Genomic DNA, 15,295 nt, shown 5'->3' with positions numbered 1-15,295 from the left:
ATGCAAAATATTTACAATTAACTATCATTTTCTACATCTTGATGTCTTTTTAAAACGTGCCGTCTTTTTCGGGTCCGAGCTTCGCACTTCCTCCTAACCCTTCTTTCTAGCTGCGCTCCTCACCTGTCTTTCTCATAGTTTCTCTTTCCTTGCGTATGTGTTCTCCGTCTCTCCGTCAATTGTGTGTTATTGCTGTATTGTTGTTCGTCATGTAGCTTTTAATCCAGCTCATTTTTTTTGGTTTTGTTTTCTCATTTAATTTTTTATCCCATAACTCTTTGTCGTAGTTGTTTTACATATTTATCTTTTTTGTTTTTCTGTGCACCAGCGCCCAGACCTCAGTGTTGTTCCAGGGCACATTTAATAAGTGATTGATTACTACTATTATATATTGAGAAGAGGTTTATTGGCGGTGTCCTTCAAGGACGCTACGAGTTCCAAGAACTCGAACAAACTCCTCGCCCTTTCAACGCTTGAAGAGTCGTCGAGTGACATGTTTTCTCGTTCCATCACCACTACACTAACCCCTGCCGAACACTCCGAGCTTCTTCAGCTTCTACACCACGTTTTATATAATTTCCTCAACCTGAATCGTCGGTCGTCTGGAAAGGCATTTCTAGATCCAACAGGGACATTATAGGTCGCGTCCAGAAGACGTTTGTAAGCATATATCATCACCACTCTGTTAACATGGACGCTGGACCTTGTTCTAGCCCTGCTGGATAATTGACATTGCCCTTTGCTGCCGACGTAATCGCACTGACCTTCCGTTTCTTTGAAAACTCCCTTCACGGTGTCCTCACCTGCCCCGAACTCCTCACTTGTATCTTGTTTAGTACTCCGCGCAAGACCACAAAAGAACATAGACCTTCCCATGTTCCTCCCCGTCAATACCGACACTCAACCGTCCACGGAATACCGAGACTTTTTAACCCTTATTTTCATGATGTCGATATTTTTCATAACTCGCTGTCATTGATCTTTTCCTAGCTTTGCGTTGTTTCACAGTTTGACACATTGTCGCACTGCCTTTCACCTCCTTTTTCGTTTGTACTTACCTTACGCTTTGTTTTATGTACACTTTTCTTTTTATAGTTGTTCTTTTTAATCATTGTGTATTTTTTACTTATATTCCCCTGCAGATTTATTGTTGTTTGTTTTTACTTTTTAACGTATGCGCAGGGGGCTAGCACTTAGACCTTAGGGTTATTCATGGGCATGGTAAGTAAACCATTGATTGATTATTTGGTTTGAAAACATATATACAATTGAAACAGAGGAAATGGAAAGCAATTAAGGAGCAGACTGACAACTGCCACCGGAAGGGGGCACAACGCCTGCCTATCTGTTCAGAGAGAAGGGGAAAACCAACAGAAAATCCGCCACGACCGTGTGTCGCGCTGGCTAACACTCCCGGGACTGGATCTAGAACTCAAGCACGGACGCTAAGGGCGCGCTACAAATGTGCGAATATTCGAAATATCGAATGCGAATCAAATAGTATTTACTACTCGATTCGTATTCAGCTCGAGAATTCGATATTATAATTTGTGAAATATTCCTTTTTTTAAAGGTGTAGAGGGCAGCAGTGCGAGGAAAAGGATGAGAGTAAAGATCGGAGAGACAGAAAACTATTAAAGCCATTAGAAATATCAATCCGTGATGTGGATTTTCAAAATTTCCCTACTGCGACAGTAAGCGTAGAATTCGATGATATATTTCCTAATAACGCTAAACTCCTGCCTATTCGATACCGAAAAAGTTTGCTAGATGACCACCTCGAGAACCTCCAAATAAATGCAGTAATAGCCACAGATGCTTCTGTCAGTGAAGAGAAGGCAGGAGTGGGTATTCTTTCGGCATCATTAAATTGGTCTTTCTCCCTTCGACTACCTGACTTTACGCCAATATTTCAGGCGGAGTTATCAGCGATCATCTATAGCTCTACGAAAACTTCCCACATCTATTACTTCAGCCGTAATCTTAACCGACTCCTTGTCGGTTTGCTCCGCTTTATCAGTGCCCAATTCATCTATCATTCTCCGAGAATTTGATTCATCCATCCCCCACCATTTACGCCTTATCCATCTGGTATGGGTGCCAGAGCACGTGGGGCTCACTTTAAACGAATCTGCAGACGCACTAGCAGCGGCATCTCTTAACGGCCCGGTACTGAGGATCCTAAGACGTCCGGCATACGTCACTTCTGCGAGATTTAAAAAAATTTTCTGTCCAAGAAGAACATGCCAAATCATGTGTACTCAATAACACCGATTTTCAGCACCTTAGGTTTCCTTGGCACAGCAGATGGTGTCCCACAAGAAAATTTAAAGTGTCGTTTACTAGAATGCGTTGCCGAATACTAAGGCTTCATTTCTATACCCATAGGTCTGGTTTGGCGCCTTCCCCTCAATGTTTTTATTGCAGTGAACCCGAAACTATGTATCATTTCTTTATAGAGTGTCGTAGGTTCACCATGCATAGAAAACGACTTCTAGAAGGTCCCCTTCGCCAACTTGGATTGAACATTACGTTACCTATTATTCTATCTCTGGGGGCGTCGGCACTAGGACACTGTAATAGGAACATATGTGATGCCATATTTAATTTTCTAATGGAAACAAGGAGACTGCCATGCTATTTTTTTTCACAAGACAACAAAAATATTTGCTTCAAATTTTAAGATGCTATGGCATGAAAATTATATTAACGATTATAATTCATTTATTATCTCATTCTTAAGTAAGAAAATCCCATTTAGGTATCCTTCATTTTTTTCCCACTGCCGCCCGGTTCATGACCAATCCCCCGTAGTGGGTTGAGCTATTTCTATAGGCACCAAACCAAACCAAACCAAACCAAAGCAGGTTCTGTGTATATGTAAGACATGTACGTACATCTGTACATATGTCTACATATAAATGTATGTTGTCATATAAATGTAGACATTTATACTAACAACAAATGTTTCCACACACTGAACGTATAAATAAACGCCAATTGGCATATTCAGGACACTTCTTGTTAGATTTTAATACAGAATTTAGGATGGTTGCTAGCAAACAAAGAAGTACCTAGCTAAGCACAATAAATTTAGGTGTAGTTTAGTGAAAATTGGGATATATGTGCACGAATAAACCAGACAAAGTTGAGCCTTTTTTGCACCCCTTAGATTACACTACGTCATTAGCCTTGTTACGCAGTCATTGTATGTATGCCCCAAGGTTCGAATAGGAGTGTTTAACGCTTACCTTTGGCCGCAGAAACTTTCTGTTACACGACATTAAGGCTTCTCCAACTGCGATAGGAGGAACGGGGGAATGACGTAATTTCGTAAATAGTTAATTCAGTTTATTGAGAGCGCATGCAAAAGTCGTGTTGAAGGCCTCCCTAACAAGAAAGGCGTAGGCACATAGCTTTACGAGGTCCAGTAGCCAGCGACAACAAAGAACGTGTTGTCCACGATATTCACACCAACTCAAGTGAACCTTTGTTCTAACATCAGAGGTTGAAGATGGTGAGGACCATGGCCAGAAGTCATTCAATGATCTTGACGATACTCACGGACGTACAGCCGAGTGCAAAATTTTTAGTGACAGAGGCGCCGCTAAAATTGTTTTTTTTTCTTTGACCATCGTCATGCAATAATACAATTTCACGTTGCACGGCTGTGCTTGAAGAAATCAAATTTTTGTTGCTGATGCCGTGGTCTCTAGACTTCTTTAACTCGACTGTTACATGCATGGCAAGAGCAAATACAGCTGTGATGCAAAAATGCATTAGTTGTACACAGTATCAGTGCTTCATCAGTAATCCAAAAAGAAATGAAAGTAGAGTACATGCAAGAAAGTTAATGAGTACAAAATACATGTAAAATCTGCGAGCACGATACATAACGTTACAGCAGTGACATCCATCATAGAGTTTAACACATGTGTTTAACACAGGATTAGCGCTGGGCATACATTCGACTGCCTGTACAACGAACGCCATTACAACGAAATTTAGCAGCGCGGGAGCTCGGGCGAGTTTCTATGACTTCATGTTATAGCTGCACAAGACGATTAAACTTGGGCACGGGGTGACGAAATGACAGTACGAGCACTGGCTTCGCAATGAAACGTCTGGCACACAACATCGAGTGGGAAAAAGGAAAGGGAGAGTAATAAAACGCATGCGCGCGAACATATGCATGGACAAACGCTTCAGGGAGGGGTAACACACCGCAATGTTTTCCTTTTCCGTACTCTTGTGTGTAATAAATTTCAGTATGAATTCAGCACTCGTCCGGTCTTTTGTTCGCCTCCTGTCGATACCTGTCGTACCTTGCGTGCTTGAGCTAGAGGCGGGCTGGCATTGAGTACACTGTAAAAACACCTCACAGCCTTTGAGGCGTATCTTTGTCTCGCAACAATAATCGACATCTGTCTTGCTTGCGCTTCCTTTCTTAAGAACTGTCCGCTCGCTGCCTTCCCATCAATACTGCCAATACTGCTCACGCGGATAACGCGAACGCCGTTCGTGATCCAGGAGGTAGCCGGCGCTCAGCGCTTAGGAAAGAAAAGTTTCGCACGATACGTCCTATACATAAGCCTAAAAGTGTGTTTTGAGTGTAGGATCTCGACATAACAGAGAACGCAAATGTCAGTGAATGTATTAGCATAAAATGTTCCACAAGCTCGCATGTGTGCAGGAGCACACGTTGTTGAGAACTTCGAGAAGCGGAGAAAGAACATAAAACGACATAATCTTCAGGAAAGCATGTATCGTTCCTCATGGTCAGCTGCAGAGCAGGCGCAATTGGATGCATTCTCACTTCTACAGTCTATGCTCCACAACAAAAACCCTCACATAGTTTTTTTTTTAATTCTATAGAATTTAACAGTACACTAAACGATCCTCGCATCTCTCTCTTTTTTCTTTCTTTTTTTGACAATCGCTACACTAGTTCGCGATTCCACTCGCCTGAACAGAGCCCAGCGCTTGCCGGTTGGAGTACCACGACGACCAGGAACGTCCAGAGGTAAATCCAATGGAACAGAAGGTTGCCGCATTCCAGAGGCGACGTTGGCCTGCCCGTCATCCTGGTTAGGTCGGGTTAAGATCGTCGTCGTGAGGTCGCCGCGTAAACCCGACGACCTGGCGAGAGAGTTACGTCACTGCGGACTTCAGTACGTCACTGTGGAGATCACGTGACGTCAAGAGCCTCAACAGCGAACGCGGAATTTGTCCTCTAGTATAGACAGGCGCGAAGACCACGAGTTCCAGAAGGCGACGACGCGTATTCCCGGGAGGCAGACGACCGGCGACGCAGACTTGCGTCTGCTGGGCGCACGCAGCAGTTGCGGTCCGTTGTAAGATCCTATACTGACGGCTTCTTTTTTTTTTTTTTTTTCTCGTGATCTCGCCCTCGCCACAGTGTGTTTGAGGACGGAAGAGAATGTGATGGAGGGAAATGCAAATGATAAAGGAGGAAACCGTTAAGAAAAGGTGGAGGAGAAGGATCGCGATAAAAATAATAAGTTGACACTTCTCGGTAGAGCTGCGCACGCCGGTGACACTCGCATCGCCCTCGACACTTATTCATTCGCATCAAGGCCCGTGAATAAAGCAATTTATGTCCCTCAATTTCAAAAGCGATCGCTCGCAGCGCCACCTATATAGGAAGGGGGGGGGGGGGGGCTTAGAGCGTTGAGAACGAGGTTCGAGCGCTGCAAGCTGTTCCCAACCTCAAGGATGGCGCCGTTTGGCTCGCTGATTTCAGACGAGCGAAATGACGTCGCTTCGTGTACGTACGCGTTTCTTGTTGACAAAAAAAAACAAACAAAAAAAAAAAACAACCATAACGTCTATGCCAACGTGCACGTGAAATCCCGGAATGCTTCTTCTGCATCATGAGCGTGCGTTCGTGATGCATGTCGCCTTGTATGCCACTGCAATCATATGCGCAGCATGGTTTATTGCTTTCTTGTGCCATCAGCGACGACGTGTAGGCCAGGTATCAGAGGTGCGTTGAACAGCTCGCTACGCGAGAAGTGCATCACACTCTCTGCATCACACGGGCGGGGTGATAGGAGTGCGCGGTTGATGTTTCGCATGCCCGAGCGATTTCATGAGGAACATACTGCGGGACATATAACGGTTATGGACGTCTGTCATGAGGGACAATACTATACGGCGCTTCGATGACCATCAGTCACATCGTAGAGTAGTGTGCTTTGTGCACACGACTCTACGCTGTGATCGTTTACTGATGGTCATTGAATCGCTGTATAAGATCGAACCGCTGTCATTTTCCGCTTTGCCGGAAAATGTGCAGATCGCGGACGCATGTGACACGGCAAGGCCTAGGCTAGTACTTGGCCAGAAGCAACGTGACTAGACGACTTAGTAAGTTTTCAGTAAAGGGTTATGTTGCAGCGGTCTTGAAGCTCCGCGGTAACATGACCCCTTTCTGTTGGCTGTCGCGGGCCTCCCGGTAACTTCGGTCACGTGTGGCGACATACAGTAGACTACGAATAGAAGTCACGCGCGGTATGGCCTCCGATATTGGTTGGAGCGCGATCAAATGGCTCCTGCCGCAAGGTGGAACTGCGGTCCAACCGTGTATGCAAACCATGGAGACGAAATAGACGAGACACGCCCGGAGGGACAAGAATCGTGAATTGGGAAATTTTAAAGCTACCTGGGGATAATATTAGAAAATGTGGTTGGAAGAACGGTGGGGGAAGATAACGGGACATATCTCTCACGGCATTGAGGACGTTTACGTCCCATAGATTTGTTTTCATTTTAGAGCAAGGAAAGGGTAACTATGACGGGAGAACATCTATCTATCTATCTATCTATCTATCTATCTATCTATCTATCTATCTATCTATCTATCTATCTATCTATCTATCTATCTATCTATCTATCTAATCTATCTATCTATCTATCTATCTATCTATCTATCTATCTATCTATCTATCTATCTATCTATCTATCTATCTATCTATCTATCTATCTATCTATCTATCTATCTATCTATCTATCTATCTATCTATCTATTCATGGTTTCTGTCTGTCTGCCTGCGAAACGTGCGTATTCAATAGTAAATTACAAGCCGGAAAGAAAATCCACACTAGTCATGGTTTCTTGCTAAATTGTTCCTTACGAAGACTGGTTTCATGTATCAGTTAAGCACAGACAGTGACAAACCTGGACAGAAATTATGAATAAATTACGTGCGAACTTTCTTTCCGCTGCATAAAGTAGGCCTCGTTTTATTCTTGTAGAAAGAAAAGTGGGCCCACATGATCCATTCTGACAGCTACTTTGTACCTCCGTCTACTTGATGACTAAAGTCTTCGACGGATGGAAACTCAAGTCCTTGGTATATTTCCAACTAATTCCAGGAATCAGCAGATGGACACAAAGGTGTCACGCTGAGGCGAAGCGCGTCGGTTACATTGAGAACGCACTATTGAACACAGGTCGCTGTATGTGACGCTTCCTGGAATGTCTGAGACTATAACCTGCTTCACTTCGGTGTTCCAGGAACACCCTTCTTTTGTGACTTCCTGCTTGCCTTCGGTGTATAGCCGTATGTAGATGTTAGGTGAACTAGAGTTGCTGAAGTTTCGCTTGATGCGGTGCGTTCAAACGTTCTAATATTGCTTTCCAAGTGTATTTGTACAGCGCCTTTTGTTAACACGTCAACGCAGCTTTACGTCGAAACATTATAAATAGAAACATTGACCTCATAAAACTGACCATTAAGAGGAAAGAGAGAGAAAAGAGAAAAATGTATACAGGTACGCCAAACAGACGCACGTCTAGTTTGCTACCCTTAGGGGGAAGCGGTTTAAAAGCGATACCGAAAAGGAAAAATAACTTCAACTTAGTAAATTACCTTTCTGCACTACCAGAAAAAGGTCCATCGTGAAAAGAGACTTCGTAAGCCAAAAAAAATAGTGAAACAACAATCAATAAACGAAAATGGGGAGGCCCGGATTCTGCCTTAATATTCCCGCACAAGCTATCCGCGACTTACGAATTCGACGGCGTCTGATGAGGCCTCGGTAATTATTTATAATTAAAGATGGACTAGATTATATTCTCAATCAGCCAAAGTCTGAACTTAGCAAGTTTCAATAACTATGACTGAGCCGCAATAACTTGCACCCCCCCCCTCCCCACCTGAAAAAACATTTAGATTCATGGCGTCACACTCGGTGCAAGCACAAGAGTTTCGGTGCGAAATTGGGCAATTAAGCTTTGAACCAAATTGTCTCTTCTAGTACTCAATCTTTCACCAGGAAATTAATAACAAATCAGTTTTGAAAGACCACTCTATCATATTGGCTTAAGCTCATCTATCGTTTCTTTTTGTTAGCGAATTTGTATTGTTTCTCTTTGCTAGAGAAAGGAAAGAGGACGGAGAGGGTGTTTTTTCATCCTGAGATGCACATCAGAACTACAGTTACCAGAATCAGTCACAGCCATACAGTTTAACTGCACCTGCAGAAAATGGAACGATAAATGCAGAAACGGAACGGTAGTCTATGCTGCATACTATAGTAGATGACAACCTTAGAATAAAATTGGAGGACACTTAAGCTTTGCCTTTAAGAGCAGAACTCGACAGCGTTATCGGGACCCGTTCGCATCGCATCGTTCGTATACGGCAAGTAGGCTTCATTCACTGCAACATTAACGTGGGAAAGCCAGCTTACAAAGACCAAACTTACACCGATTCCTTTAAAATCGGCTTCACTTTTAAACTGTAATGCATTGCTGGAAAGACGTTTTTCCAGGGGCAATATATAAGTGGTCTTGTATTAAAATGTGAAGGCCCTAGCACCTTTTTATTATTATTGCGATAGCAATTATATGGACACTCCAAAGCAGATTTCTGCCGTCGGCGTCGCCGTCGTCGTCGCCGTTGCCGTCGCCGTTGCCGTGAGGTTACGTATGACGTCAATGGAGATGAAATCGTCGCCGCGCGCCGCCGAACGCTGTATGTGCGAGTGAAAGGGCGCGAGGGACGCGTGCTTTCACGGGGAGTGAACCCACGGCGGAGAACAAACGCGTGTTCTGCGCCGTGCTCCCTTAAGGGCTGCAGAAGTAGGCGTCTATTTCCTCCTTTACAATCACCATATATGTAGAGCAAACGCGCCTTCTTCCGACGCGCTAAAGGCCGTGGGGGGGAGGGGGGGAGGGGAAGGGAGGCGACGTTTAGCTGCGGCATCAAGTGCCTATTTGTATCAGAGGCTCCAGCAACAGTCACCAACGCCGCACGCATTTTGTGCGAACGTGGGCAAAACGCCGACGGCGTCGACAATAGTTCTGCGTGTTGCCGGTGCTGCTGCATGTCCAAGTTTATACAGCTGATAAAGCTACTATCATTACTCCGTATAGCTATCTACAAATTTGCTATCGCAATTGATGCTTCGCCTTTCAGGTGAAACTGCGACAACTTTTTTTTTATTCATTGTTTGCTATTGCCCCGACGCGCACAGGTCTGGTAGAAGTGCTGGAAAAGGGGTTTTGAGTTTCCTCGTAGCAGAATTAGGTTTTCTCGTACATTCAAATTATAATCCAACGCCGATTGGTAAACAATCCGACGGCGAATCCGACGCCGAATGGTAAAGGCGTACTTTACCATTTTTCTGACGGATTTCACTGTGAGAAATTCCATTTTTGTTCATCAAAACCTTGCACCACGTGGAGGGCCTGCGCGGTCGATGCGGTTGGATGATTTTCTCTGCCACACGCGATCACACGCCGGTCGCCGACGCCGGTTTTTCTGCGACACGGGACCCTAGCGTTAAAAACGTTATATGCTAAACGTTAAAAACACATATACAATTTGCATATATGCGCCAACCAATCGCGTTTGCGTATTTTCATGACTTATTGTGATCTGGCGTGTTTAAAGAGCTGTTTTCTCCGTACAGACCTGTCTGTGTCACTGGTTTTAGGATGAAACCTCGAAGTCTTGAGAGTATTTATTGGTAATCTTCATATCAGTGCTCAGGAAAAGGTACTGTTTTAGCTTGAAACAACGAGCTTTTATTTTCCAGTTAGCCTAGCACTTGCATTGACAAAGCAAAGTGGTTAAGCTGTTGATCGTATCACTCTGGTTCGCCTCCATTTACTGAGCTGAAAAGCAGGTGCACCGCAGTTTTGTGGACGGAGCTTGTTTGTAATCATTAGGTTGTCCCCGACTATAGGTGCCTAGCGGCAACTGGCTCCAATTACTAAATTCAGGTGAAACAAACGAATTCTATTGATAGCGAAAATATAGAGCAGAGGCGGATGTAAAAAAATTCGTAGTTTCATCCGCAAGGCGAAGCTTCGATTGCGATAGCAAATTAGTAGAGAGCTATACGGAGTAAGGATAGTAGTTTTATCAGCTGTATAAACTTGGACATGCAGCAGCACCAGCAACGCGCAGAACTGTTGTTGACGCCGTCGGCCCGCGTTCGCACCGAACGCGCGCGGCGTTGGTGACTGTTTCCGGTGCCGCAGTTAAACATCGCCTCCCCTCCCTCCCTCCCGTCCTCCCACGGCCTTTCGCGTGACGGAATAAGTCGCGTTTGCTCTCTCTCTCTCTCTATATATATATATATATATATGGTGATTGTAAAGGAGGAAAGAGACGTATATATATATATATATATATATATATATATATATATATATATGGTGATTGTAAAGGAGGAAAGAGACGATTAATTCTGCAGCCCTTCAGGGAAAACGGCGCAGAACCCGCGTTTGCTCTCTGCCGTGCGTTCGCTCCCCGCGATAGCGCGCGTCCCTCGCGCGCTTTCACTCGCACATAAAGCATACGGCGTGCGGCGAGGATTTAATCGCCGTTTGACGTCATACGGAACCTCACGGCGACGCCGACAGCAGAAATCCGCTTTGAGTGTCCATATAATTGCTATCGCAATAAAACCACCTAAATGGGCTCGAACGTGGGTACAAGTGAAGGAAACACTAAGGGGTGGTGGTAGAAGTCATAGTCATAGCCGTGACTCAGGAAAAATGATAATGACTCAGCGAAAAAATATTAACATCAAAAACCACAGAAATGGGTTTGTACATAAACGATAGGTCATGACACGAATGTCATGACATGCGTCTCATGTAGGTCATGAAACAGCCGCCTAGGTCTTGGTGCTCTCATGGTTGTTTCTTTAATTTGGTAGGCTCCCCGCACACTGCTTCGCATAACATAGATTCCCACAGGGCGTGGGATCTGCAGGCTTTTTCTTTAACCTCTTTGTTCAATACATATGGCTTTGTGCCAGTTATCATATTTTCAATTTCTCAAGGGCTGTTTCTCTATAAGGGAGGTTGCGAAACTTACAATACCCTGTACCTCATAGAACTCTCCTGCTGGCACCAGTTTTGCTGCAGAGTAAGAATGTTTGATAAGTGAGTTTTACGGCTAAGAAAGCTACATGTATGAGCTCGGCGCATGGGGCACTTTGCTTTATAGTTGAACGCATCAAAAACATCTGCCTATAGTATATTATGAGACAAAATACTTCTTTTTCCTTGACTAATTTGACTGTAAAAATACATGAAAGAAGTTTTTATTAAGCCATGATTCTGTTATATACAGCGGCAATCGTATGTATCAATGCGTATACATTTCCAAGCCACTCGTGATGATTGCGTTACATTATCTACTTTCGCAAGCAGCTGCTCCCTTGCAGAGCCTTATTGAAGAAAATCAAAAGAACGTTTCTGCGAAAGGTTTTCGAGAACACCCAAACAAGTAGTCGTCCACATAGCCGATTATGCTAAGTTCGCGGAATGGCCGTAAGTGTCAGGGCATTCGCATTCGCCGATTTTATCAGACGTGTAAAGAGAGCGCGTATTTGGCCGTTAGGCGTTGCTCAGTGAAAGAACCCGAACGCACGACGGAACGCTTCACTGAATTGCTAGTTCTACTGCGAGTCATTGACACTGGCTTGATTGAATAAGTCAGGATCAACAGGAGCGCGCCTATTTGGTTCACTCCTTTAGCAGTGTGTGCATGCGTTTTCAGTTCGCGTGTGTGTATGTGACATAGAAGCGTCTCGCGCGCGACAGAAGAAGCGCGCTTCCGCCCCGTCTTTCTCCCTCGCGCGCGCGACATTGAGCCGCGATCGTCACAAGCTTTCACTCGCACATACAGCGTACGGCACGCACATACAGCGTACATCCTGTTTGGAATTTATACAGAACATCACGGCGACGGCGACGGCAGAAATGCGCTGGGAGTGTCCATATAATTGCTATCGCAATAAAAGGGGCAGCTGGCCTACGCTACCGGGTCGTCACACGGAGGTTTGGTGGGCCCACGTCATCGTCCGTACCTTCATGACGAGAGTTGATGGCTTAGTGAGGAGCAGCAAGGACGACAGGTTGAAGGAACGGAACATGTAGGTGTTAATTTGCATAGGAAAATCGAGGCAAACTTATTCGTTGGTAAAGACATATAGGTGACTTGCGGGTGTACCGAGTGCCGTACATCTTACATCGCCGCACGCAGCTACATCGTTCTGAGGGCGCACCACATTCCGTCTGAGCAGACGTCTACATTCTGGCAGAACACGCTACATTCTGGAGGAGCACCTCTGCTAGCGCGCAAGATGGCTCTTTAAGTCCCACTCGCCTTCCATAGTTCGCTTGACAGGAAAACAGCCAAACAGATGATGTCATAATCGGCCAATCCGGTGGTCAATGGACATCGCAAAACTCCGTCTTGGTGGAGGAGAAAGCCCACACAAAGCACACACGCCGCCCCTGTGTTGATGGTGAATAAGGGGAAGCTGCAGTAGTGCATCAGGCATATTGCTCTGGCTATCACAAGGGAGAGGTCAATGACACAAGTTCACACACACACACACAAAAAGCAACCCATGCCTCAAAATTCCCAAGTACTCCTTGACTGGATGAACGGGTTAGCATGGCGTTAGCATGAAACTCATCACGTTGCGACGGCAATTAGCCCACACCTTAGCAATCACGTCATCTCGGAGGACGGCTTCACAGTGACGTCACGCGCAAGTCGCGCTTGGGTTAGAATGCCTCGATTCCACGCTTCTCCGTACGGCGCTGACACACTAGAACTGAGTAGAACTGAGGCGACCTCTTGTAGGAGTCGACGCACGCACGCGCGCACACACACAGATACACACGCGCGCGCGCGCGCATGCACGCAGGCACACACGCACACACACACACACACACACACACACACACACACACACACACACACACACACACACACACACACACACACACACACACACACACACACACACACACACACACACACACACACACACACACACACACACACTCACACACACACGCACACACGCACACGCGCGCGCGCGCACGAATCTTAATAATTCATATGACAATCGATTTAAAACGCCTATGGACGGGTGAAAGAGTCACTAGGTGGCTTTAACGAAGGACTCTAAAGGCACCTCTGTTAACTGCGAATTCGAAATAAAAGAAAGAAACCAGTACCTCGTGACGAACGTTTATTATCGACCTTGCGTTTCGTAACGTTCAAAAAAAAAAAAAAAGCCTTTGCGTACGGCTGTGTGTTCGGCAAGAAAGGCTTCGGAGAGAGACACACAGGTAGCGTTACGGGCAACACATTATTGTTAGCGCTCGGCCGGCTTTTCAGCGTGCTTCAGCGTAAACATTTATACTTACAGACAGAGAAAGAATGTGAATATTTTGGCCCGTTAAGAATAGAACGTATAGATAGAACCTAAGCAAAAAGAAGTCTGTTTAACTTGCGTCACTGAGTATATGCCAGTGGGTATGTATAGCTCCTTAATGAACGAATTTCACCGCAACTTGGGTACCTGGATGTGTGCCACTGGGTACCTGCCGCCTCTTCATCAGTGACAAAAAAATCATCATAAATTTATCCAGTGCCGGACGGAATCAAACCCGCTCATCATATACACCAGACGTGCTTGTCTGAATGTAGTATATTCACACAGGCGCCACGCGCGGACTTCGAGGCGGCACCACCAGAGGGCGCTGAGTGTTCAGTGGGAAGTGCGAGTGAGGAACCCGGCTGCATGAACGCCGCATACATAACGGTTTGCTGCGGCCGCAATGCGGTGTGCAGCTAGTAGACTGCTTCAATGCGAATCGCATTAACGTCGACATTATCGTCTTTGGCGAAGTCGGGTGTGTGACAGGCACGCCGCAACTCCTAGATCTACGAGGTCGATGCTCCGTGAAACAGCATCGTATGATGAGTAGTGTGTACGCGACGCAAGAGCAGACACCATGGTGGATGTACGTATCTTATTGGATGCATGCGTTTCTGTGCCTGAATATTAAGCGCCGGTTAGCCTAGAGCTTTGCAGACCTCTACGTCTTATTTCTACGTAATGAAGAAAAAAAAGTGCCCGTGGTCAAATAGAGCTCCATGCTCTAACCATTTGACCAGGGACAAGGGACCAGGATTCGAAAGCGATCATCGTAGTATATTGCGATAACAATACCCTATGTAACAATGCCCTATAGCAGTTGCCGGGACTTCGCCATTGACGCTTCCCGTCCTTTCTCCTATAGACCCTTTTCACCGAGATACCGCGGGTGCCGCCATGTTTGATCACGTGGTGACGGGGCCATTACATGCCTAAGCTGCGTCTGTTGCCTCCGTGTTTACAATGGGTGTGCTTGACGCCGGTGCGGCTCAGCAAACGTCTGTTCCGGTTGGTATCGTTGACAGTGACTAGGTGGGCGACACAAAGATTTGGCCATAGCTTAGGGGACATGTAAGGGCTTTTGGAGACCATTACTCCTTGTAACAGACAGTGTACCAGACAGTCGTTCTTCGGAGGCTATTTGGTTGGCCACATAATTCGCTGACCACATAATTCCGAATGCCTCGAATCGATAAAGCTATCCGTCCTCCTGCGATCTGCAATGAATCAGTCTGCATACCACGGAGCAGAAACAATTCGTGTGGTGCGGTACCTCTGATAGGAGTGCGCGAACAGCTTGCAGCACAAACTTAAACCGCTGTTCTTGCCTCCGTCGCCTCGCATTGAGTTCCTCCAGCTCGTCATCGCCGATCAAAAATCGCAGCAGTCATAGCAGCCGTTTGTCAGCGGTATCACGCTTACAATGCGCGCAAAATGCGATTTTGGATGCGGAAACGAAATAACATGGTCCGCGGGTAGCATACCCTGCTGTGGACATCTCAGCCAAGTCTTGCTGTCGTATACGCGGTCGGTGCGTGGAGCTCGCAAGCGGAGCCACCTTTCTCTC

General features: G+C 45.7%; 1 protein-coding gene across 5 annotated transcripts in view; it reads right to left on the bottom strand.

Annotated features, from left to right (window-relative positions):
* Positions 1-15,295, bottom strand: part of LOC119464850 (uncharacterized) — a 53,671-nt gene that overhangs the window by 13,450 nt on the left and 24,926 nt on the right. For 2 of the 5 annotated variants that reach the window (XM_037725748.2, XM_049655821.1), the window contains exons 1-2: positions 4,966-5,346; positions 3,252-3,298 (exon numbers count right to left, since the gene is read on the bottom strand). The exons of 2 other annotated variants lie outside the window; for them this stretch is intronic. In XM_037725748.2, coding sequence (XP_037581676.1) covers positions 3,252-3,298; positions 4,966-5,083 — 165 coding nt within the window. In that variant the 5' untranslated portion in view covers positions 5,084-5,346. Of the gene's footprint in view, positions 1-3,251; positions 3,299-4,965; positions 5,347-15,295 lie in introns of those variants that run through there. One more of the 5 variants, XM_049655820.1, reaches the window with a different exon arrangement.

The sequence above is a fragment of the Dermacentor silvarum genome, chromosome 9 (genome assembly GCF_013339745.2).
Source record: "Dermacentor silvarum isolate Dsil-2018 chromosome 9, BIME_Dsil_1.4, whole genome shotgun sequence".
Classification (NCBI taxonomy): Eukaryota; Metazoa; Arthropoda; class Arachnida; order Ixodida; family Ixodidae; genus Dermacentor; species Dermacentor silvarum.
The sequence above is the reverse complement of the archived record's forward strand: the minus strand, read 5'-3'. Positions and strand labels throughout refer to the sequence as shown.